The sequence below is a fragment of the Ostrinia nubilalis genome, chromosome 11, assembly GCF_963855985.1.
Source record: "Ostrinia nubilalis chromosome 11, ilOstNubi1.1, whole genome shotgun sequence".
NCBI classification, from domain to species: domain Eukaryota; kingdom Metazoa; phylum Arthropoda; class Insecta; order Lepidoptera; family Crambidae; genus Ostrinia; species Ostrinia nubilalis.
The window spans coordinates 8,313,015-8,338,972 of NC_087098.1; the positions used below are offsets into that span (position 1 = coordinate 8,313,015).

Sequence of the window (25,958 nt, forward strand, 5' to 3'; positions counted from 1 at the left end):
GAAAAAATATTATTAAAGGTAACCTGGTTTAAATAAATTAAATGAAACCATCAATCGAGTTAGTAGGATTTATTTTATTATTCATCAATAATCAAATTCAAAACTTGAATATTCAACTGCAATGTCTGCTCATTAACGCTTCAAACTCGGTACTTCTTTCCCAATTCCATAAAATTCAAAACTTAGAAAGTGACAAAAAATTTTAAAATAGGTAGTTGAAACAGACTACAGCTAATTTTCATAGTGGACTGTACTATACGATAAACATGTCAGTCAATTTGACAACCTTTGTCGGAAACATTATTCAATGAAAATATTGTCCGAACCGTTAGTATTTCTCTTCGACAAATACATTAACACATTGTGAACCACTTTTCTTTCACGACCAATGATATTTTGTTTTTATATAATATCATTGTTCACGACTATAAAAATATTTTAGCAGTTTAATTCACAAAATAAATTGCACACATTTAAAATAAAGTTTGTTTACACTTTGACAACAATAGACTGACATGCAAGGTGACATGTCAATGAAGTTTTCAGTTACTGTTGCCATTAAAAGAAATTAGTACCATTAGTTTTCCGCAACATGGCGAGGGTTTTTATGTTCCTGGTCAGGCTATAGAAACAATATTGGGATTGTCGGTCCCAAATCAGGACCGACAATTACAAAGTCATTGTCGCAAAAAAAAAATATACAGGGTGTTAGGTAAATGGGTATATGAGCCCATGTTAACATAGGCATATAAATGGTATGGTGAAGTCAGAAATTTGATATCATCATTTTATTTTTTTTAATTTACGTACAAAATAAATTTTATAAAATCCGATTTGTATGAAAAATAAAATAATTAAAATGAAGATATCAATTTTCTGACTTCACCATACCATTTATATGACCATGTTAACATGGGCTAGTGTCGGCTCATATACCCATTTACCTAACACCCTGTATTGGCGCCAAATTTTTTGACATTGACATTGACTTAAATGTTGTTGACAGACATTGGCTGGTTGGTGATTAATTCGGTTTCGGTTTTTTGTTTTGTATTTTTCTGTAATTTGCAGTTTTAATTAAGGTTTATTATTTGGAAAAAAAACTGTGCTTCGTAAACTTTACATATTCGAAAAATGTCAACTTTACAGCCTATTCATGCCCTAAGTTTAGGTAAGTAGTTTACAACTTTACACTGGGACTCCCATGGGACTAAAAAGTGATTCTTTCTTTCAAATATTTATTTGTTTTATTGGATACCAAGTCGGACAGACAACATTATCGAACCATAAGTTGAAGATACCTTTTCAATGAATAGTCCGGACATGTCAGAACCTGTAGACTAGTCCTGACTGACCGGCTCTATAAAAATAGTCTGGATTTATTAAAATTTGATTAATAGACTGTACTGTAACCCACAGTTGTAACCACTACTGTAACATATAGATTCTTTTTTGTAACTAGGTAAATAGTCCAAACTTTTATCAAAATGTCAGACTTTTTGTCAGGACTTTGCAAATTCCTAATTGGTTAAGTCATGGTTAAGTCCTTTCTTTTTTTTGTCAGAGGGTAAGGTCTTTTATGTGTAATGTAACAGTATTTTAAGAAATAATTAATAATGAAAATGAAATTCAATCAGTGGAAAAACTCATTTATTTCAACCAATACTACAAAACCTTTTCATTCCACTCAAAACTATGAAAACAATATTAGCCATGTGTAATCATTACCTATTAATGTTTAAGTTTGTTTCTCACATTTCAGATTCCATTCAACAGCAGGCATTTATAAAATACTTCCATTCATTACCTGAAGTAAGTACACATTTCCGTTGCAATAAATGTAAAAAAATAATATAATTGTTAAGAACATTAAACAGACACATTTAGTTGTTAAATGCTCCTGTTGTAACTGTATAAGATGCTAAAGATGAGCCATTGATAGTCCTTGCAACATTAAGAATTTAACTTTTAATACATAAAAGTTATTAAAGTATACGCCAACGAACTGTGGCAGAATTATGTGGAACTTTTTCATTATAAGAACTATTGTAACCATATTTTTTGAAATAAACTATTCTATTCTACATTTTATATTTACACACATAAAAATACATATTAATATGTTTCATAAAACAGCTAAATCTATTAGCAATCATTGCACCTGATAGTTCTTTACATTTCAGCAATTTATTAAAGCATTATTAATATCCCTTTATCTGGTCTATCCCTAATTTTATTATAATCTAAAAAAAATTTTATACTGACAATATTTTTAATTAAACCAAGAGGCTACTTTATCTTTGGCACTAGCAAACTTATTACCTACAGATTTCCAAAAACCTGGTTTTTCTGTTATAGTTTGAGGAGTTGTAGTTGAACTTTTTTCTTGAATATTATTTGTATTTGGTTGTTGAGCTAAAACTTCAATATTATCTTTTTTAACAATTTTCTCTTGTTCCTCATTTACAGGTAAAATTTCAAATTCCGATTTTACAGTTTCTTGACCAAAGTTTGACAAAGGCGATTCTTCTACATTATGCTGCTCAGAATCAGTATGACTATTCTGTAATTGAGCATCTTGATTTTGTTGGTAAAAGTCATCAGGAAACTGTTGCTGAACATTTTGTTGATCAAAATGCCACTGTTGATTTGTTTGACTAAAGTCTACAAATTGTTGATCTGCATAGTCTTTATGACCATATTTATGACTCGAAAATTGTTCCCAATGTTCAGGTTTAAATTCAGCATTTTGTTGTTCTTGGTCACTATTTTGCTGCTGAAATGCATTTTGATTAGAGATATCAAATTTATGCTCATTTAATTGATATTCTTGTTGTACGTTTTGTGTTTCGAATTGTTGCTCAAATTCTTCTGGAACTTCTGCAACACTAACATCTTTTTTACTTGGCTTATCACTGGGCCTATAGCTTTCTAAATTATTTTCATGTGTTGCTTTTTCTACAGTATTGTCATAATTTTCAGTCATATACTTATGGTCGTAGTTATCTACTCTTGTTTCTTCAGTAGTAGAATATGATACATGTATTAAGTCTTTTTTATATGGCTTGTCACTGGTCCTGTTGTAGTTTTCTAAGTTATTTTCATTTGTTGTCCTTTCTACACTATCTTCATAATTTTCAGTCGTATGTTTATGGTTTAAGTTATCTACACTTGTTTTTTCAGCAGTAGAATGTGTTACGTATATTAAACTATCATCACCATCAGGTCCTATATCTCCTCGTCCAAAGTCCACAGGTCTAATATTATCTTCATCAATTGATTTTTCAGTTGTTATATCATGTTTGTGGGATAAAGTGGGAACCACTAGAAAATCATTTTCCACTTCGTCAGAAGCTAAATCTTTATATGGATTACGCTTATCGTAAAATGTATTATGATGATGATTAACATTTTGTTCATTTACGTCTACTCTGCTGGAAGTGTCATGACTGATTGAACTTTCTTGGTTCCAGTTGTGTGTATGTTCTGAAGTTGAAGTTTCTGAAAGCCCACTATCTTGAGGTGTGTTAAAATTTACGCTTGACGGGGAAATATCTCCGTCCAGATCGTCTAGCTTCCCCCATAAGCCATTTAATGAACCCGTATTTTTATGCTCTTGTGTATTAGTTTGACCTGTGGTTTGACTATCAGTAAAGTGGTTCCAAAAACTTTGAGTTTGCTGATTCAAATCAGTTTTGTCAAAACCATTTTGATTGTCAAAGTGATGTGCTTGTTCTATTTCAAAACCTTGAGATTGTTGACCTAAATCTAAAGTTTGGGATTCTTCTTGTGGTTTCTGTTGGTTAAGCGTTTGTTCGTAAGTCCTTTGATTATCAGATGCTTGTGTTTGTTGAAAAATAGACACGTTATCCCAAAAATTACCATGTTTCTGTTCAGTCTGTTGTGTACCTTCAAACGAAACTTGTTGTTCCTGATCTTGTTTTCCTAATGAATGCCCTGATGCGCGATCAAACTGACCAAAGTTGTTGTTGTCTTGCTTTTGTGTATCCCAGTTATTTTGCGTTTGTTGACTTAAATCTAAAGTTTCAAATGGCTGTTCTCGTGATTTTTCTTGGTCAAGTGTATGTTCATCAGTCTTTTGACTATCAAATGTTTGTGTTTGATCAAAATCAGAAATTTTGTCCCAAAAACTAATTTTCTTACGTTCAATTTGTTGAGAATCATCAAACGAAACTCGTTGCTCTGGTTTTTTATCTTCTGTTTGTTGACTTAGATCAAAAGTTTGAAATGTTTGTTCTTGTGTTTTATCATAATTATTAGATTGATAGAAACTATTATGATTTTCAAACATTTGTGGGTGTTCTATTTCAAAGCCTTGAGTTTGCTGACTTAAATCTAGAGTTTGGGATTCTTCTTGTGGTTTATGTTGGTTATACGTTTGTTCAAGAGTCATTTGATTATCAGATGCTTGTGATTGATGAAAAACAGAAACTTTATCCCAAAAATGATCATGTTTGTGTTCAGTTTGTTGTGTACCTTCAAACGAAACTTGTTGCTCCTGATCTATTTTTCCCGATGCATGCCCGGGTGTATCAGCATGCTGACCTACGTCGTCAATTCCTACAGGTTTGGAATGTCCTTCCTGCGTCTGTGTCTGTGTATTCCAGTTATCTTGTGTTTGTTGATCTTCGACCTCTGAATTAAATAAAAAAACTAAGTTATCTACTGAACTGTTAATATCAATATTTTTAGTATTGATTTAGCATAATGTGTTATTGTAATCCTTATGAACCCGTTGTTGTTAAATGTTGTGAGTATGTTATGCATGTTGATTAGGCTTTAAAAAACTAAGACTACAAATAATATTTATAACCTTTCTTTATTGGCATTTAATTTAAATATAATATTATTAAAAATACGTGTTAATGGCAGCTTCAAGTTAGAAAAAAAATCTCACAGTGTTCACTTACTTTGAGATTCTAAATTATTCCATCCATTTACAACTTCTTGGCCAGTAGTTTGTGTTTGCTGACCAAAGTCCCATTTATTCTGTGTTTGCTGTCCTAGGTCTTCTAAGTTATCCCATTTATTTTGAACTTGCTGTCCTGCATCTTGAGATAATTGGTCCCACTTATTCTGTGTTTGCTGTCCTAGGTCTTCTAAGTTATCCCATTTATTTTGAACTTGCTGTCCTGCATCTTGAGATAATTGGTCCCACTTATTCTGTGTTTGCTGTCCTAGGTCTTCTAAGTTATCCCATTTATTTTGAACTTGCTGTCCTGCATCTTGAGATAGCTGATCCCACTTATTCTGTGTTTGTTGTCCTAAGTCTTCTAAGTTATCCCATTTTTTTTGAACTTGTTGTCCAGCATCTTGATATTGTTGATCCCATTGACTTTGTGATTGTTGTCCCCATGATTCTTGATCACTGTTTATATTCTGGTTTTGCTCTTCGAATTGAGCAGGGTCACTGTTGTAAGACCTTGCGACACGGATGTGACTGTTGGGATCACATTCTATGACACAATCTTTAATGGAATACGTCTGATGCGATTTTCTAGATCCATAATTATGAGATGAATACTCGCCTTGTGAGCCAGATAAGTCTGTTAATCTTTGATTTGTTTCTCCAGCATATGCTCCGTTCGATGGAGGTATTATTACATAAGGATCGCCTTGTCTTTCCCATGATTTGTGGTAAGAATAAGAGGACTGATAGCTTTTAGGTTTTGAACTGACGGCTCCAATAAGATTGGCAGACTGCGAATTAACATCGGAATTGTAGCCGCTTTGAGTGTAAGCGTTAGAATGTAAGTTAGATGAAGCAACACGTTGCTGATTTAAGTTAGACGAAGCAGCATGTTGCTGGGCAATATAATCTGCTTGGTGTCGACTTTCGCTCGATGCACTGTGTTGTGAGTTGTATCCAGCCTGTTGACGAACTTGACTAGTTGCTAAGTTGTTGTAGTCAGCATTTTGTGTGTATTCTGATCCATGATGTAATCGAGATTCGTCATATAGCTCACTATTCTTTGCAATAGGAAACACAGGTGAAGGCACAGGGACAGCTACAGGCTTAGTGTCATGTTTTTCCCATTCCTTATGATAGCTGTACGAGGATTCGTAGTGTTTAGCATCACCATTTGGTCTTAAAGTAGACTGATGGTCGCCCAAACTTAAAACTTCTGCTTCATTATTTGCGTTAATTTGGTCATACGAAGCCACATGTGAACCACTTTGAGTCTGTTGTGTCTGTGTAGCAACAGGTATTGCAACCCGAGTTCCTGGTCTCACGACAATGCGTACTGGCACGGTACTTATCAACCTATTTTGCGTGTTTGATGATCCAAAATTGCTAGAAGCCTGTTGATTTAGATTTGATCTTTCGTAGTCATTGCTACCGCTATAACCAGATTGCAAGTAATATTTGGAACTGCGCTGTGACTCGGATCCGTGTTCGTATCCCCTGGAGCCAAATGAATTTTGAGCTTGTAAATTGTCAGATTGTTGGAAGCCGTTAAACCCAGCCGTCCCAGCACCATGTGATAGGCTATCGCTGTTGTATCTGGCATTATTTAAAGCGGAATATTGGGAAGAGTGTGCCCGGCTCCCTGATGACAAGTACGATTGAGAATCATGAAAAGTGGTACCTTCTTGGAAGTTGCGGCCTGCTAGACTGCTCAGGTCATACCGACCCTGTCCGTACACGCCTTGAGAGTTGGCAGCGGTGAATACACTTCCCGTTCTTGTTTTGTACCCGTCACCAAGTTCTCCTTGCACTTGATTCACTAGACCACCCATCTGATGCTGAGCTAAGGTGTCCATGTTGTGGGCTCGTTCAAAATTGCCCCCCATGTTTCCTCTCTGAGCATCGTAGTATCCTGATTTAGTTCCTTCATCTGACGAGCTTCTAGAATATTGGAAGTCTTCTTTTTCTCTGTATAATTCAGGCTTAGCCGTTACTATCACGGCTATGGAAAGCCCGTAGAGTAGTAGTTTCATCTTAGCTGTATGTACCCTGTAATTAAATGGAAAAATGTGTTAATAATAATAAAATTAAAAAGGTGTCTTTGTGGAATAAACTATGAAAAAAATAGAGATAAGTAGCAACTAAAATTCACCAATTCATGGTGATATCTTTTCTACATCGATGTTTATAAATAAACCTTACCTTATAATGGGACAACAGGATAGCACTGCGCAAATTAAAATTCACTCTTCGATCGCAACTCGTACTGACATTGGTTAAACGGGAGACGCCAATATATTTAATATCTGAATGTGGCAGGACAGTTGAGAATAAGTATTTTAGCGTATTGTCCAAAAGTACAAGTATTTTTGTATATTAGGTTTCGAGGTCATTGTTTTGAGTTATGTAACAATGAAAGTAAATAATTGTATCGAAAAATCTAAGAAATTGTACCATTTGTAAGCTCTGTGTAACATCAAAAATAACAGTTGTATACCTACTGTGATTGTACCCATGTATGAATATAAAATTTCCGTCAATTTTATTCGTTTACTGCCACTCAAAAGCTCAGCAAGTATTCGTGACAATCTAAAATCTAGTGAATTTAAAACATCATCATCGCACTTTATTGACTGCTGAATAGGTTGCTGCCTCCCATTGTACAAACGATAGCACGTCAATTAAAACACTGCATCAAGCAACGTCAAAATCAAGCTAAGTCTGGGAGTCCGCTGTCTCCACCTCCAGACTCACATTTAGAACTTACCCTGTAATGATACCTACTTACTTTTTTCCGAGATAAGTGAGTTCGTAGTTTGATTCGCTTGTTGTTTTGTTCACAACTTTATCAACACACTACACTGAAGGAACTTTATTAAATTCCCGATTTCATTGTTTCACTGCAACCAATAATAACTGCTTGATAACCTCTGGCCCTGGTCATCACAACGGATTCTGAGAAGTAGATGCGTACCTACTTCATTCGAAAATAATGTATCACAAACCTCAAGAATCAGTGACAGACGTTTTATATTTCGAGTAAATCCTACCTGGTCAACAAAACATAAATGACTCAGTTATGTGACCTCACAGTGAGGAAATCAATATTAATCATTGGCCACTATGTCACAGCCAAAATTAAGACTTGCATTCATTAAGTCATTGTAAGCGTAACCCGGATCAGATGATCGCGTGTGGGTTTGATCAAAAAAGTTAAAAAATACATGGACTGGACAGATAACTTAATATTTAGCATTGGTTGCAAAAGTTCTATTTAGTTTTAAATTGAAAGTAGATGTGCTAGTTGGATAATTTGAAACTTGATAATCTAGGTTTCAACTTTGTTCAATCAGCCGTTGATTAGTAGGTAGGTACAACTTTTTTAATTTCTGGAGAGTTTAAAATTATTAACTAACAAACTTTATGATTTATTTCGTTGTTAATCTTGTTTTTAGCATTGATTGATATGAAGAACAGATGAGTTATATGCAGAATCCTTGGCCGACTTTTCTCTTTAATCATAACCGTGTTTTTGATGTCAATTTATATTTTATAAAGCAATAAATTTGTTGAGTATTTTTTATTGTTTATCCTGTTGAAGTTTGAACCTTGCATGATAAAGTTCCTAGGACCAACTTTCACTTAAGTTGGTATAATATTGATACGGTATTTTATTACAATTGTTTACGACCAAGACCTGTTAAAATTAGTGCAATAATTTTAAAGATATTCTATTAATAGAGCACGTAATAATAATGTATAGTTTCAATTCAAAATTGAATCAGCTTATTTTTGGTTATTTTAAAGGATATTCCCTTTACCTCTCTTAGATAGCAGAATATAAGTAGTTACGCTTGTGTTGAGACCGTTGAGAGCGAGTTCACCACCTTAGTCCTGCAGTCAATGAGATCGAACTAGAGTACTCTATACATTACATTACACTCTGAGCATAAGAATATTTCGCATTTATATTATTATCGATTCATTTCCTAAAGCTTCAACCACACCAACGCGTGCAGATCGCCATCGCCGGCGCAATTATAGTATAGGCAAATGACAGGTCGCCCATGACCGTCCGAGCATAAGTAAACAAATGATTTGATTTCCCCAGAAACCACCGACAACAGTTCGCATCTTCGACCGCAATGACTATTACAGCGTCCACGGCGTGGATGCCCACACTTCAGCCAGGGAGGTGTTCTCTTCCATATCGAACATCAAGAAAATGGGCATCGAACCCAACCGGCTGGATTACCTGGTGCTCTCCAAAGGAAACTTCGAGATTCTCATCAAGAAATTGTTGCTGGTGAGTAAGAAATTAATAGCTCAGCAGTAAATAAATAACTCAGCAGCCAGGAGGGAAGTGTCCTCGTCCATATCGAAATCAAGAAGATGGGCATCGAACCCAACCGGTTGGATTACCTGGTACTCTCGAAAGGAAACTTCGAGATTCTCATCAAGAAATTGTTGCTGGTGAGACATCTTAGCTGGTGAGTAGGAAATTAATAGCTCAGCAGTGAATAAATAACTCAGCAGCCAGGGAAGTGTTCTCTTCCATATCGAACATCAAGAAGATGGGCATCGAGCCAAACCGGTTTGATTACCTGGTGCTCTCCTAAGGAAACTTCGAGATTCTTATCAAAAAATTGTTGCTAGTGAGTCTTCTTGGTTTTATTGCTATAGTAGTAGATATTAACTATATCAATAATAAATTAGTTTTTTTTTTTACGAAATTAAACTGCTTAACCTCACTGCTATATTGATGATACCTATCTTAGACTATACTAAAACTGTCGTACTCAATCCATAAATTCTTAGTATTCAAATTTAAAAAAATAAAAATGTCCATGACACAGATTCGGTTAGATGAACAGGAAAAAAATATAGTTCAGACAAAATTCTCATAAAAATATTGCTGATAATTAACTTTGTTTTCCTAATTTATACGAATGACGAACGCCTTCGTCGACTTGTGGTTAGAGGAATAGATAATCTGAGCTAAAATTAAATGCATTTAGAAGGCTAAATGACACTACTAACTCGTAGTTCCGTCTTATTAAGTTAAATACGATAGGTTTTACAGTAGACAAACTCTGCCATTCTGGCGGGTAAAACTCCACAAAATTCAAGGAAGGAGGAGGAATGGGTTCAATGAGTATGCAATTTTATTCATAACCTGAAAAAAACGGTCATATCAAAATTGGAAAACTGGATTGGTCAGCCAGTTTTACTTTGTCATCCAACTTGACATTTCGATGGCAATACCGGATATCTAAAATCTATTGTTGACAGAATTTGTTAGTAATATTGACTGGACATGGACACCGTCTGGCCGTCTGCTGAATGCCTTTTCCGACTTGCTCGTTTTGTACGGCAACTTTCAAAGCATAATATCCTTAATTTTGAACAATCTCAGTCTTTATGGATTAAAATTAATGCTAACATCATTTATTTATATCATGCACAATACTCTCAATGACCTCTTTATTTATAGGTCACCGTGTTATCATAATGCTCGTTAGTGGTAAATACGATTAAACAATATCTGAAGACATTGAAAATGCTCTCAGTGTTAAGGCTGTTTCCGTACCAACAAGTTTGTTTTATAACGTATTACAAGACATCATTGCAGCCTCTATTAAAAATAGATTAATTTTGTAATACGTACTATAGGTACTTATCTAAAATTCACGGTAGAGATTCGACATTTCATAGGTGCCAAATTGGTAGCCGGAAAGCACGACGATATTTGAGTCTTAGATATTTTTTTTAAGATTTAAAGGGTTAACGTAGTAAGGTAGTAATTATAGTCTTCTCAATTTTTAACTTTCACGTTTGGCTTAATAAAATAATATGTGAGAGATAAAGGTACTTACCTTCTACCGACTCGTAAAATATAAGACGTATTCTTCTAAGAAATTTTCAGACATCATAAACAACATAATTATATTAATATTGTAAGATTAATTTACTATCGCACTCAAGTTCACCCAACTCGCCTTGATATCAAAATAAAAACATTGCCGTTTATAGAGTAGACGTAGTTAATTACATTTGATTAGTGGAATTGATTGATGCAATATGCTCACATAACCGAGAATTTTGTATTATATATTTTACAATCAAACCATTCTCAAACTTGATAACATTTTTCTTGTAAAATGTATCAGAAAAGAAGCAGAGTTGATATTATTACGAGTACATTAAAAATATTCACCGTTATTATAATTGTAGTTATTGCTCTAGTAGCAAAACAAAAACAAGAAAAACAACATTTTCAAAATACATGACTGTTATAACCAGTAGTAGAGTATTAATAATCAAAATAAGTTACATAAAGTTTCATGATGTTCATTTCTAAATCCAGGTAAGGCGTTACCGAGTGGAGATATACGTCGCAGAGGGTTCAGTGAAGAACAGCGATTGGGTGCTGAAATACAAAGGCTCTCCTGGATGTCTCTCACAGTTGGAGGAGGTTCTAGGGGAAGGACTGGGAGGATCAGACGAGAATACGCCCTGCCTCATGGCTGTTAATATAAAGACGGATGCTGTGAGCAAAGTAAGTGACGAAATGATTTGTATAATCTGTGTAGGTTGTTTAAGTGGCCTTTAAACAACTTACTGTAGAGATTTTTGCGTTTCAGTCAAGGCAAACGAAAAATTCAAACCAGTGGTTGCTTTCCTATACATCACTAGTAGTACTGGTAGTACTACTATGTAAACATTGCTAGCATATAGTAAGTAGAAAAACATACACAAAACTATTTGTGCACAATATCCTGAGTTACAACTCGAGTGACGAAATCCAATTAATGAGTTATTTTTATCCAACTACTGACTATTATTCATAAAATAAAAGGACTTATTTTTTACTTGAATTCCTTGCTACATAACATAAACAACACTACTCAATGACGCAGGCCTAATAAGTAATCAATTCCAGCTTATATCAAAATAATCAGTAATTATAATGTACTGAAGTATGCTGCACACCACTCATATTATTTTATGGATCTGTAGTCACGTGTCAATAACCATTAACACGCGTTAAAACATGTAAGATGAACTTTATCACGTTCTTCATTATTAATCTAGTCTATCACTGTGAAAGCTAGCTCATAATAATGATTCATCTAGATATTGCATTCACTAGCTTTCTGCCCGCGGCTTCGCCCGCGTGGAATTTTGTCTGTCACAGAAAAACTTTATCGCGCGCGTCCCTGTTTCAAAAACCGGGATAAAAACTATCCTATGTCCATTCCCGGGACTCAAACTATGTCCCTGCCAAATTTCATCGAAATCGGTTGCGAGGTTTAAGCGGGAAAGCGTAACAGACAGACAGACAGACAGAGTTACTTTCGCATTTATAATATTAGTTGGGATTTGGCAAAAAAATGTATTCTCCTGCAGATGACATTTAGTTATTTAGGTAAACCTGGTGGTAGATATTGATGCCACCAAATTTTGAACTTGTATAAAAATGAGGTTCAAATCAGTAGAAGTTTTTTAATTTATTTTTTATTTCCAGGGTCGTCTCCTCGGTGTAGCGTGCATTACGGCTGGTGACTACCAAATGTCAGTGACGGAGTTCACAGATGACGATTTACTGACGGAATTGGAGACAATTACTGTCCAGATGGCCCCTTCAGAATGCCTGGTGCCGCAGGCAGAAAATGACGACGTAAGATATATTTTTATTATATTTTTTCAATGGATTTTCTATTAACAACATATTCTATTTTCTAAAAACATTAAATCTACAACGATATCGGAGTAAAACGGTAACTCAAGTCCAAATCTTGCTGAGTGTAAATGTTTGTGTGATAAAAAGGTAGAATACCCGAAGTTGCAGACATTCATAGTATGTAATTTCTTAAGTATTCATCTAAATAATGAATACATTTCCCTTACATATCAGTGACGAACTGACGACAGTGAAAATACGATAACATTACAGCTCTCATAGTAATACAAACTCTCACTAGCTGGCGCCACTATCAAACCTTCTAGCTAGCGAGTGACAGGCAGAATCTTCTTCCAGTGGCCAACTGGTGAGCGTAAATACGTGGTAGTTTAACAATTAAATTACTTTTCTAGTACAAAATGTTGAAGCAAGTGATGGCCAGAGCAAATGTAACCGTAACAAAACTGAAGAAGAGTGAATTTTCAACTGAAGGCCTGCACCAAGACCTGAACCGATTATTAAAATTCAAAGATGACCAGCAGCAGGACTGTAATGCCTTCCCAGAAACGAGGAAAGAGACTGCCATGACCTGTTTGGCAGCTGCGATAAAATATATTGCACTGTTGAATGACAGCACTAATTTCGCAAGGTGATTCGCATGTTATTTTGTGACCATAAAAAGCTTTTTTTAACTTATTACCTACCTTTTCGTAAATCACTGACCATTTCCCGATAAGGACTTTTTGGTTACACTACTGTTATAAGTCCTAATTAATGTGGCCAGCACCACCTAATACATAATGAACTTGATTGATTTTGAGCCTTAAATAGAAGTCAATTGATATTTTGTCATAAACTGATCAGTTGACGACCTTAGAAAAGTTAAGATTTAGTTAAAACAAAAATCAGTACTGTGCTCCAAAACGACATCTCTTTTCTAGATTCCGCCTGACCACAATCCAAGCGGATTGCTTCCTGCACTTAGACGCGGCCGCGTTGTCCGCTCTAAACGTGTTCCCAGAGTTGGGCGATACGTCCCACGCGCCGTCCCGAAGCCTGCTGGGACTGTTAGATAGGTGCAGAACTCAGCAGGGGAAGCGGTAAATACAAACTTATGTTGTTGTGATAAGCGCTATTTTAGAACAAAGATAAATATTATATGAGCATGCGCTGCTACTCAGATGAATGTGGCCACGTCACAGTTTAGGCTTGATCATAGTATCGCTGAAGACTCGATCACCATCTACATGAGTGAATCCACGGTTACGGTTTAATGCAACGTTGGTGGAGCCGTTACAAACGTGTCAGCGACACAGCGAACAAGAGGATCTTATGTACTTGTAATGTGTGCTATTTTATAGAGATATAATAATATAGTGCTTGTGAATAGAGATCTTGTAACGATGTACATAATTATGTTGTTAAAAGATCTCTTGGAGCCTTCTGGGACTGCTGGAAAAGTGCAGGACTTAGCTTGCTAAACGCTGGGATCTTACATAGTAGTAATAAGTACTATCAGGCCTGTTCAACTCCGCGAGTTTACATCGAAAACAAAACACGCACGATGGCCCACCTACAGGATACTATTCGACAAGGCCTCACATACGAGCGAACATTGACTCACGCACGCGTATTCTTGTGTATGATGGAAGAAAGTAAAGAAAATGGAGTACTAAATACTGTGCAGTATTTAACTGCCTAAATAATAATAAAAACACAGAATGTACATTTTAAGTTGCCTCAAGACACTGGGAGGTAAATAAGTAGTTAATATTATTCATGATAATTCATGCTAAATCATGTATTTCCTCCGCCATTTTCCGCAGTTTGGCACCTCACGTCACATCATTTTACCGAAGTCAGCCCTATAGCTTCGGCGCAGTGCCGATCACTGACGTTTGTCAACAAAATGGTGCTTGACTCTTGAGACAGGCTAAATTACACCATATTGTTAATGACATTGAGCATACATTGTTTTAAATACCTTCGCGAAGTAAAACTTCTGTGCCTACGTAGTACTTATTATTATTCTGTGGTACTATTTTAGAGCAAAATTATGTAGCCTGATTATGCTGACGGCCAACAAGCACCGCCACCTAATTGTGTCATACATAAAAAAATATTTATTTTTTCTGATTCTACAGACTCCTCGCCCAATGGCTGCGCCAGCCGCTCCGCGATATAAACCTGATCAACGAGCGTCTTGACATAGTGGAACTGCTAGTGCGTAGTTCTCAGCTCCGCTTGCAGCTGTATGAAGACCACCTGCGAAGGATTCCGGACTTGCAAGCGCTGGCCAGGCGGCTCTCGAGGAAGAAGGCCAATCTGCACGACTGCTATAGGATCTATCAGGTTTGTTGAGCTATTTACTTTTGTAAAACTACCAGCAGACTTCACATGGAACTGCTAGTGCGCAGTTCTCAGCTCCGCTTGCAGTTGTATGAGGACCACCTGAGAAGAATTCCAAAAGAAGAAAGAAATCTTTCCAAGCGACTCTCGAGGAAGAAGGCCAATCTGCACGACTGCTGTAGGATCTATGAGGTCAGTTTAATGATTTTACTTTTTAAAACTACCAGCAGTATAAACCTGATCAACGAGCGACTTGTCGTAGTGGAACTGCTTACTTACGTCACTTTCTTTAATCATCATCATCATTTCAGCCATAGGACGTCCACTGCTGAACATAGACCTCCCCTAATGATTTCCACAATGGTCGGTTGGTGGTGGCCTGCATCCAGCGCCTTCCCGCTACCTTTATGAGGTCGTCGGTCCACCTTGTGGGTGGACGTCCTACGCTGCGCATTCCGGTACGTGGCCTCCACCTTGCTGCCCCATCGGCCGTCAGTTCTGCGTACTATATGCCCTGCCCATTGCCACTTCAGCTTGCAATTATAGACTTTATAAAGAAGCTCTAAATTGCACAGCGTGTTATGGAGAGGTCTATGCTAGGTGTTTCTTTACGAGATCGAATCAGAAATGATGAGATCCGTAAACAAACGTAAGTCGCTGACATAGCCCAACGGATTAGCACTTTCTTTAATACAAGTTTTTAATTCCTGTTAGAAATTATGGGGACTTTCTTCTTGAAATGTATTTTGTCGCCTATTTGAACTAGTTGTTGTATATGAGTGTTATTTTACTAAAACAGAGTTCAGTCAATTACTTTATCAATTCGTTTCAAGTTGCACTAACTGCTTTGTTTAGCTTCATATAGCCCTTTATTACACGCTACCCAAAAAAATACAAGGTTAAAACTGCACAATTTAGGCATTTGTCAAAGTTAAACAGAAGCTAAAATTCATGATCTCATTTCACAGGCCATAAACAGGCTGCCGGCACTTCTGCAGTGCCTAGCGGAGGCAGACAACTCGACGGTACACTCTTCACTGTCCGAGCCCATATCAGAACTGAACGACGACCTTAACAAATACCAGCAGATGATCGAGGCTACTATGGACATGGAAGCAGTTGAAAGAGGTTAGATAATAATTAATTGTATTTTAAATCTATCTTCCTTCTAAATGTTACATATTTTGAAGAAGTCTTGGTTAATATGACGCTGGAGTGTAAAGAATTCACGAATGCCAGTTCTTTCTGATTGAAAAAAACAAAGAAAGAAATAAATCAATCAATAAACCCTAAATCATATTATGTACGTATGTACAACAACAACAGTGTTAACTGCCCATTACCAATCATGTCATCTCGTTCTATAGCAAAGAATCACCATTTGATTAGAGCGAGAGCAAAAACGGAAATGGATAGTTAACAGTGTGGCCGTGTGTACATAATGTGTTGGTTCCCTTTGCTTTCGGAAAGTAAATACCAGATATATCCGCGACTAGCGGCACAGGACCGGTCTTAGTGGAAATCCTTGGGGAGGCCTTTGTCTAGCAGGTTCGGCTGAAACGAACGAAAGAACGATATCCGCGACTCCTTACCCAAGTGTTGCTTTCACCGTAGAAATAGGAATATCGTTAAAACCTTGTGTTTCAGGCGATTTCCTGGTGAAACCATCTTTCGATGAAAATCTCCAAAGTCTCGGCGAACAGTTAGAACAGCTTCAGTCTTCAGCTGACAAAGAATTGAACAAAGCGGCAAGGGACCTCGGCTTAGACGCTGGAAAGACCGTAAAACTAGAAACGAACCCACAGGGAGGCTTCTGTTTTAGGTAAGATGGTTTTTGCTCATATTTAACTACATGTATGAAATGAATAACTAGGAGGGTATTTTGGAAGCATTAGTGTAAACATTTTGCTTACAAACTGCTTTTTTTTACATTTGTTACATTACATTGTGCAAGGGTGTAAAGATTGAAGGAAGACCTTAAAAATTATGCAAAAATAATACACCATTCATAGAACTTAGTTTACCAATATTTAATTAAAATGTTTCATGAAATAAAATTAATTAATGACATTTCAGAGTGACACTAAAAGAGGAACAAACGCTTCGTGGAAACAAAAAATACACGATAATCGACGCTGTGAAAGGAGGCGTCAGGTTTAAGACCAATAATTTGGAAAACATCTCTGAAGAATATGTTCATACAAAGTCTTCATATGAAAAAGAACAAGATAAAGTAGTTGCTGAAATCGTCGGAATTGCAGGTAAATAAATAAATGACAAATTAAATAACAACGTTAATAGTCTTCGTTTGCCAACTAATTCGAAACAATAGAAATCCCTGAAAATATACAGTCGACAAGTCGTCTCATTGTAAATTATTATGAAATACCAAATGAATTTGTAATCGACTGAGAAAATGTATAACTTTGTAGTAGATTGATCTGCTCTCGACATCACTGTACCAGTACCCTTGTCTAAACAGATAGGCTGAGTTGCACCACCGAACTTTAACGGTAACTATGACGATAACCGGTGCTTTTTGTATGGAGTTTGACACATTTTTGACGTTTGTCAAAGTAAGATGGTGCAACCCAGCCTTAGACGAGCAACATTGTTAACCCATTTGCCCATTTCGTAGCTTTGTGATTGCTTCGTACTCAATGTGCGAGTCTGACTCGCACTTGGTCGTTTATTTTTTGTATTATATTGTGATCGTAAAAGTCTGGTGTGCAATAAGTTCTATCTTACTACCTACATCAACAAATATTTATTTTTCCAGCTGGCTATTCCGAATGCCTGTTCTGTTTATCCCACATCCTGGCCCGTTTAGACGTGTTGGTATCCTTCGCCGTGGCAGCATCCACCGCGCCCTACCCGTACTGCCGGCCGGTGCTAACAGAGAGCCTGGACGAACTGGTGCTGAAGGATGTCAGACATCCGTGCCTTGAGGTGCAGGAAGGAGTGTCTTATATTCCCAATGACGTGGTCTTTAAACGAGGTATGTAGTTTCTTAGTAGATAACATAGTGTAGAACGGAATGCTATTGTATTTCCACCCACTTTTTAATCATTAAACTAGTGAGGTTTGAGGGTGCGAATTGCGAAAGGACCTTTCATAATATTCTTGATCTCTCACTTTTCAACCATTCAATGCAAGCTACCTTGTAGACATCGTTGGTCTATCGAGCAGGAGGCGTCTTACAATATTTCGTCAAAAGCGCTTTGAGACTCCCCTATTGTACATCGTACTAAATAGTTAAATAACATTAATCTTTGACACGGCAGCCTACAAAGTCGGAAAAGGAAGATTTTTGACTGTTCAAAAGTTCTTTATGTTCATGTATGTCACTGTAAAATTGTGATATCCGTCAATTTATAATATAACGCGTGAGATTATAATTTAACAGTAGGTTATAACTTTGCAATCAAACTAAAAAAAAGTAACACAACTGTACAGTACCCGGCAATAAATATTGCACATCGACCTTTGGAAAGAGAGTCGGTTAATTTCGGCTCGTAGAGCGTTATCTCTGTCGCACACTACCTATACGATTGACAAAACGTCATTGACAAAACATTATTCAATGAAAATATTGTCCGAACTCTTAGTATTTCTCTTCGACAAATACTTAACACATTGTGAACCACTTTTCGTTCACTACTATAAAAAGTTTTTAGCAATTTAATTCACAAAATCAATTGCACACATTTAAAATAAAGTTTGTTTACACTTTGACAAAACGTCATTGTCAGTCATTGTTCAAGTGCGACAGTGATAACGCTCTACGAAACCGAAATTAGCCGATTGTCTCTTTCTAAAGGTCGATGTGCAATATTTATCGCCGGGTATTGTATTATTATTGCAGGCGAGTGCATAATGCACATAGTGACAGGAGCCAACATGGGCGGCAAGTCGACCTGGATGCGCTCCTGCGGCGTTTCCATCCTCATGGCGCACGCGGGCTGCCTCCTACCGGCCGCCGCCGCCACGATCCCGCGCCTGAGGGCACTCGCGGCCCGCGTGGGCGCCGCCGACAGGGAGGACAAGGGACAGAGCACCTTCATGCTGGAGATGATCGAGTCCGCCGCCATCCTGCGGGTGAGTGACGCACGGTGAACTGAGTGACGAACGGTGACCCGCGTCTGTGACCCGCGTGAGTGCCCCAAGGTGACCCGCGCGAGTGACGCACGGTGACCCGCGTGAGTGCCCCAAGGTGACCCGCGCGAGTGACGCACGGTGACCCGCGTGAGTGCCCCAAGGTGACCCGCGTGAGTGCCCCAAGGTGACCCGCGCGAGTGACGCACGGTGACCCGCGTGAGTGCCCCAAGGTGACCCGCGTGAGTGCCCCAAGGTGACCCGCGCGAGTGACGCACGGTGACCCGCGTGAGTGCCCCAAGGTGACCCGCGCGAGTGACGCACGGTGACCCGCGTGAGTGCCCCAAGGTGACCCGCGCGAGTGACGCACGGTGACCCGCGTGAGTGCCCCAAGGTGACCCGCGTGAGTGCCCCAAGGTGACCCGCGCGAGTGACGCACGGTGACCCGCGTGAGTGCCCCAAGGTGACCCGCGCGAGTGACGCACGGTGACCCGCGTGAGTGCCCCAAGGTGACCCGCGTGAGTGCCCCAAGGTGACCCGCGCGAGTGACGCACGGTGACCCGCGTGAGTGCCCCAAGGTGACCCGCGCGAGTGACGCACGGTGACCCGCGTGAGTGCCCCAAGGTGACCCGCGCGAGTGACGCACGGTGACCCGCGTGAGTGCCCCAAGGTGACCCGCGTGAGTGCCCCAAGGTGACCCGCGTGAGTGCCCCAAGGTGACCCGCATCCTCATGGCGCACGCGGGCTGCCTCCTACCGGCCGCCGCCGCCACGATCCCGCGTCTGAAAGCACTCGCGGCCCGCGTGGGCGCCGCCGACAGGGAGGACAAGGAGCAGAGCACCTTCATGCTGGAGATGATCGAGTCCGCCGCCATCCTGCGGGTGAGTGACGCACTGTGACCCGCGTAGGGTTACCATATGTAAATAGAGGGATGCCTGTCTATGGTACCTAAAATGCCTGATTTTTCTGAAAAATGCCTGATTAAAGTAAATCGCTGTAGGTACGAGGGCGGCACTGAAAATTTCGGGAATCAAGGAAGTGAAACAACATTACTATTTAAAAATGTATTTATTGCTTTTTAAAGTATTCTCCGCGAAATTTGACACATTTTTCCATACACGAAACCAATCATTGAAGCAACCATTGCATTCGGAAGTTTGGGTCTCCAAAATGGCCGTTTTGTAGGCTTCCACAGCTTCTTCAGGTGATGAAAATCTCTGACCACGCAATTTATTCTTTATTTTAGGGAAAGTATAGAAATCATTAGGGCTTAGGTCAGGGCTGTACGGCGGATGGACTAATAATTCTATGTTTTCTTGCTCTAAAAACTCTTTTGTTCAGTGCGCGGTGTGAGAACTCGCATTGTCGTGATGGAGGATGATGCGGCGGTTGCAGTTCTCTTTACGGAGTTCAGAAACGACCTGTGGCAAACAAATGTTAGCATACTAATCTGCATTAACCGTTCTTTGTCCCCCAAGAGGAATAGTCGCAACATGGCCGGTTTTGGAGACAAACGTGGCCACCATTTTTTTTGCAACACTCCGTGAACGAACAATTTTTGTTGGCTTTAATTCATTTTCGAACACCCAAACTCGTGACTGGTTTTTTGTTTCGGGTTCGTACGCGTATATCCATGATTCGTCACCTGATACGATGTTGTATACAGCATTTGAGGATCCTGCATGTAATCTCCCGAGAGTTCTGACGCACCAAGTAACGCGAGCCGCTTTTTGCTCTTCGCAGAGCGAATGCGGTATCCATCGGGAAAACAACTTTTTTACACCTAGTTGTTCATGCAAGATTATTTGTATTTGGCTCATGCCAATGTCTAAAGTTGCCTGAATTTCGCGGTATATCACATGTCGATCTTCTTCAATCAGCTTACGCACAGCATCAACGTTTTCTTAGGTGACTGCAGTTTTTGGACGACCTTGACGGGGATCATCACTGAGCTTGACACGTCCACGTTGAAATTCAGGAAACCAGCGATAAATTGTGGTTTTGGATGGGGCTTCATTACCAAATGCAGAAATCATCCGGTCAACACACTGTTTTTGTGTTAAACCACTCCGAAAGTCATAATAAATCATCGCTCTTGAATTTTCTCGAGTCAATTCCATTTTCTCAACGACTAAACAAGTTTGACTAGACCTTGTGATACGACCGAGAATCTTTTTTTAAATAAATAAATGGTATACGATTTTTAAAACCCTGGAGTTTGCAATTAAATAGATTTTAATATGACTGGAACAGTGGAAATATTCCATTCCCGATACTTTTAGTGCAGCCCTCGTAATAAGTAAAAGCCAACAGATAATAATGAAGAAGCATATTTATTACTGATATTTGTCAGAGGACATTATTTTTTTTAATAGTTCTCTCTTTTCTAATACATAAACGTAAAAATCTTCACAAGATACAGTATTGTAATTTTCTTGAGTAATCAATATTGCTTTTACTGATTCAATGAGGGCTATCGTTTTTATACTTAACAGTTGGCACCCCTGGCGATTGACAGGACCTTACTCTACAGTGATGGCGCCATCTTGTTGAGTGCAAATGCGATAGTCCTCCTACCACTTTAGCGCTCACAAGTTGGCGCCACTGTCTTCGCGACTAGCAAGTGACAGGACCTTACTCTACAGTGGCGCCAACTGGTGAGCGCTAAAACGATAGCCCTCATTGTAAGCTGATTTCTATCTTTATTCCCGCGACATTAAAAATGCCTGCCTCAGACCAATGCCGGCCGCAAGCCTGTCTAAACCTTAAAATGCCTGTCAAATGCGGCAAACGCCTGTCATATGGTAACCCTAGACCCGCGTGCGTCCTGAGGCGTAGCTACCTTTCAGCAAATAATGTCCGCTGCTGGACAAAGGCCTTCTCCAGAAATGTCCACAACAACCGGTCCTGCGCCGCCCGCTTCACTACACTACATCCAGCTAATAATCGCTGCTTAGTAGGGCCTACACTTCCCGTGTGGTACATCTCCGACGTTTCGCGTCAGCCAAACTATTTCAATATACATCTCTGCCTCACCGGACACTGTATGTTAAACAAGCACCTACACAACATAGATGTAACAGACAGCCCACTGTGCAGGGGGTGCATGGAGGCAGAGGAAACACCGCAGCATGTGTTCGTGGAGTGCAGCAGCGTAGCAGAACAACAGGCTCAATTTCTTCGATCACCATCGTCGCTGCAGGAGGCCTAGACGGGCTGCTTGCCTTCTGGGGGGATCTGGGGTGGTTGGAGTAGGAAGATAAACCACAAATCGCGCACAATGGCCCAATCATGAGGCTAAGTGCGGTATTCGATTGCCCTGCAAAACTAACTAACTATACATCTCTGCGTTTACTTCGCTGCATTGCTGTCGCTGTCATAGTTTCGCGGAAGTATGCTACTGGCGTAAAACTTTGGAGAGCGTAACCCGTGAGCCAGAAATTTACACTGAATATCGCTAACTGTATTTGGCCTGCTTCAAATAAAAACTTAAAGTATATCATCATTTTGTAGAAAGTCTCGACATGTCATTATAATAAATAATTAAAATAAGTACGTAAATTACAGACAGCGACGCCGGATTCCTTGGTCCTCGTCGATGAACTAGGCCGTGGCACATCTACCTACGAGGGATGTGGAATTGCCTGGGCTATAGCAGAGTAAGTTTATAAATATAAAAACTTTGCTCGCGGATGCCTGCATGATTTTTCTTACAAACTACCTCTTTATAATATTTAGGTTACAGTCATAAATACGAATGTTAAGGATTGCCGTTTTTAACAACCAACATATTTTTCCTCGTATCGTGCTCTAAAGACGTGACTTAAATATTTTTGTTGGTCTTACTGATCAGTCTTATCATCATCATTTCAGCCAAGGGACGTCCACTGCTGGCCTCCCCCAATGATTTCCAATATGGCCGGTTGGTGGCGGCCTGCATCCAGCACCTTCCTGATTTCTTTATGAGGTCGTCGGTCTACCTTGTATCACAGAATAAGTAATAGTACAGGTACAGAAGGATTACTCCGCAAGACGATTTAAATAAATGCGAGTCTTGCTGCGACGCGATACAGTGGAATTCAGCTCGCACAGCACTACGTACCTACAATTTTATTCACCTACAAGTTTTGTCTCTTTCTATCGCGTGCCTCTGAACTCTTCTTACGCTGTTAGGGTTGCTGTCTAGTGAAAAAAATAATTAATCTACTTATATGTCATGAGGTACGTACCTCATGACACGTATGTATGTAAGTACGCATTCATTATGGAAAACCTTGGGAGAGGCCTTTGTCCAGCAGTGGACGTCATTTGGCTGAAACGAACGAACGCATTCTGAGCAGTAGTCATGTTAGGTTAGGTTCCTATACTATCCTAAGAATTATTGATTACCTACATGGCCAACATACCTTTCAGCATCTTTGGGAAGCGAAAAAAAAGATAAATCCGGTAGATTGCTTTTCGAATTTAAACACCCGAACGCCGCACAATATTTCTTTCTCTTTATGTCCATTTTTAAATAATACTTCGATCTTATAATTAGGTACTACAACGCACGCCAGCGTCAGCGTCCTGACGGGCGCGCTCGTGACACTCGACTGATATAATACCCGCCGGCGGGGCGCTTCGCTGTAGGTAATTATCGGATGTACCGCGCGGAGTGAGCCAGGCCTGCTTGTATAATCCAATTCACGTTTCAGGGAGCTAGCCACAAAGTGCCAATGCTTCTGCCTGTTCGCGACCCACTACCACGAGCTGACGCGACTCCCCGCGGCGCTGCCCGGCCGCGTCGTCAACTCGCACGCCGAGGCCGCCGTAGCTGATCAGCAACTGATCCTGCTGCACAAGATAGCGCCGGGGCCCGCTACGCACTCGCTGGGACTCCACGTGGCTAGGCTTGCTGACCTCCCAGACTCTATCATTGAGGTAATTGACGGAAACAACACAGTCACCAGAAATTCGCACGCCGAGGCCGCCGTAGCTGATCAGCAACTGATCCTGCTGCACAAGATAGCACCGGGGCCAGCCACACACTCGTTGGGACTCCACGTGGCTAGGCTTGCTGACCTCCCAGACTCGATCATTGAGGTAATACAGCAACAACTAATAGTCACCAGCTGACGAGAACAACCAATAGTCACCAGAAATTAGCATGCTGAGGGGCCATCCATAAAGTACGTCACACGAATTTCATGATTTTTTGACCCCTCCCCCGTCCTTGTCACAGGTGGTCACATTTCTAAGACCCCCCCCCTCCCTAGTGTGACGTCACATGTTTTGCAATTTCACATCGAAAAATTATTAAATTAACAAAAAAATAGCAACAAATAGAAACAATAAAATCACGCGCGAGGTACAGTGCGTTTGGCAGCATTATAGGCCAGTAGAATTAGATTTTAAATCTGAAATAATTCCTACAAAAGATTTTATTAATTTAATGGCTTCATTGGTTGCCCATTAAAACTCTCCTAGGTTTTCGACTTCGACGGAGTTGTGCTTAAGTGGTGGGGGTATTTTTTAGTTTAATTTATAGGTATTTCAAATTACGCGATTAGTAGGTACCTCTAGATATATTAGATTTTGAAATGTGATGTCACGAAACTTAGGACCCCTCCCACCCCTTGTCACACCATGTCACATTTTGTCGACCCCCTCCCCCCCTCTTTACGTGTGACGTACTTTATGGATGACCCCTGACGCCGCCGTCGCTGATCAGCAACTGATCCTGCTGCACAATATAGCGCCGGGGCCCGCTACAGACTCGCTGGGGCTCCACGTGGCTAGGCTTGCTGACCTCCCAGACTCTATCATTGAGATAATACAGCAACAACTAATAGTCACCAGCTGACGAGAACAACCAATAGTCACCAGAAAATAGCATGCTGACGCTGCTATTGCTGATCAGCAACTGATCCTGTTGCACAAAATAGCGCCGGGGCCCGCTACGCACTCGTTGGGACTCCACGTGGCTAAGCTTGCTGACCTGCCAGACTCTATCATTAAGGTAACGGACTATACCCCTACAATCGGTCATCAGTAACTCTCGCAGGCCGAGACCGCCGTCGCTGATCAGCAGCTGCTAGTGTAGTTTTGTATTATAAAGACAGCACATCAACATAAACAATGTAGCATGTTATGTAGTTGTGATAAGAGCGACTTTGCAATAAAAATGTATTCTGTAAATATAGTCTCAATATGCTGTCGACTGTACTGTATATCTACAATAGGGCTCCATAAATCATAAATACACCTAAACTTCTTTTTTGTTTCAGTATGCTGAAGAGAAGCAAGCTCAGCTCGAAACGAACATGTTTGAAGCTGAAACTTCTGTTAAATCCCAAGAGGTTTCAGAAGGTCAGAATCTCATACAAGAATTTTTGAAGAAATGCAAACGTTTAGAAGAGTCGACGCCGTCAGACGACACCCTTGCAGAAGCGATAGGGAAACTGAAGCACGACTTGATGCAACAAAACAACAAGTACGTCCAGTCCATAATGGCGTAATTATTATGTAAGCATTAAAATAAAATCCATTGTGTAACTAAACCCGCATTTTGCTTTCAATCGCTTACTAACCCAATCATCATAATGATAAAATAGTAAGCGCCTCACAGGATTTGTCCTGCAACGTTGGTTTTCGTGAATTGCTATTGACATTTTCACTGCCGGAGCACACCCGAATCGCCAGCTCAAAGAAAACGACATTCATCATCATTAATCTCCTCTCCAGCAGAGTTCGATCCTTGCTAATTAATTTATCAGAGACAAATAGTAAATTGGGCCTACCTGCCCTGACCAGACTGGTTGTTCGCATATTGTATCCAGTAGTCGCCTTTTTGCGACACCCATGGGAAGAGGGGTTGGTTGGTAATATAAATCATGGGTTTTTAAATAACTGCTAGTC

At 39.6% G+C, this 25,958-nt stretch overlaps 2 protein-coding genes across 4 annotated transcripts; one reads left to right on the plus strand and one right to left on the minus strand.

Annotated features, from left to right (window-relative positions):
- The first annotated feature begins 1,001 nt into the window (after positions 1–1,001).
- Positions 1,002–25,600, plus strand: LOC135076206 (DNA mismatch repair protein Msh2). Of its 3 annotated transcripts, XM_063970686.1 has the most exons (16): positions 1,002–1,171; positions 1,763–1,812; positions 9,042–9,236; positions 11,298–11,489; positions 12,459–12,611; positions 13,028–13,263; positions 13,556–13,714; positions 14,759–14,966; positions 15,932–16,091; positions 16,611–16,785; positions 17,040–17,224; positions 17,743–17,961; positions 18,829–19,061; positions 22,626–22,717; positions 23,756–23,981; positions 25,328–25,600. In XM_063970686.1, the coding sequence occupies exons 1-16, from the start codon at positions 1,135–1,137 to the stop codon at positions 25,556–25,558; spliced, it is 2,751 nt and encodes a 916-aa protein (XP_063826756.1). In that variant the 5' UTR covers positions 1,002–1,134; the 3' UTR covers positions 25,559–25,600. The 3 variants fall into 3 exon arrangements, with proteins under 3 accessions (XP_063826756.1, XP_063826755.1, XP_063826757.1); XM_063970685.1 differs by lacking the exon at positions 1,002–1,171 and having other exon boundaries at positions 1,602–1,812; XM_063970687.1 differs by lacking the exons at positions 1,002–1,171; positions 1,763–1,812; positions 9,042–9,236 and adding an exon at positions 9,320–9,403.
- Positions 1,629–7,241, minus strand: LOC135076204 (uncharacterized). The gene is made up of 3 exons (XM_063970681.1): positions 7,133–7,241; positions 4,932–6,979; positions 1,629–4,656 (listed from the first exon to the last, which is right to left on the minus strand). The coding sequence occupies exons 2-3, from the start codon at positions 6,961–6,963 to the stop codon at positions 2,273–2,275; spliced, it is 4,416 nt and encodes a 1,471-aa protein (XP_063826751.1). The 5' UTR covers positions 6,964–6,979; positions 7,133–7,241; the 3' UTR covers positions 1,629–2,272.
- Positions 25,601–25,958: the final 358 nt, after the last annotated feature.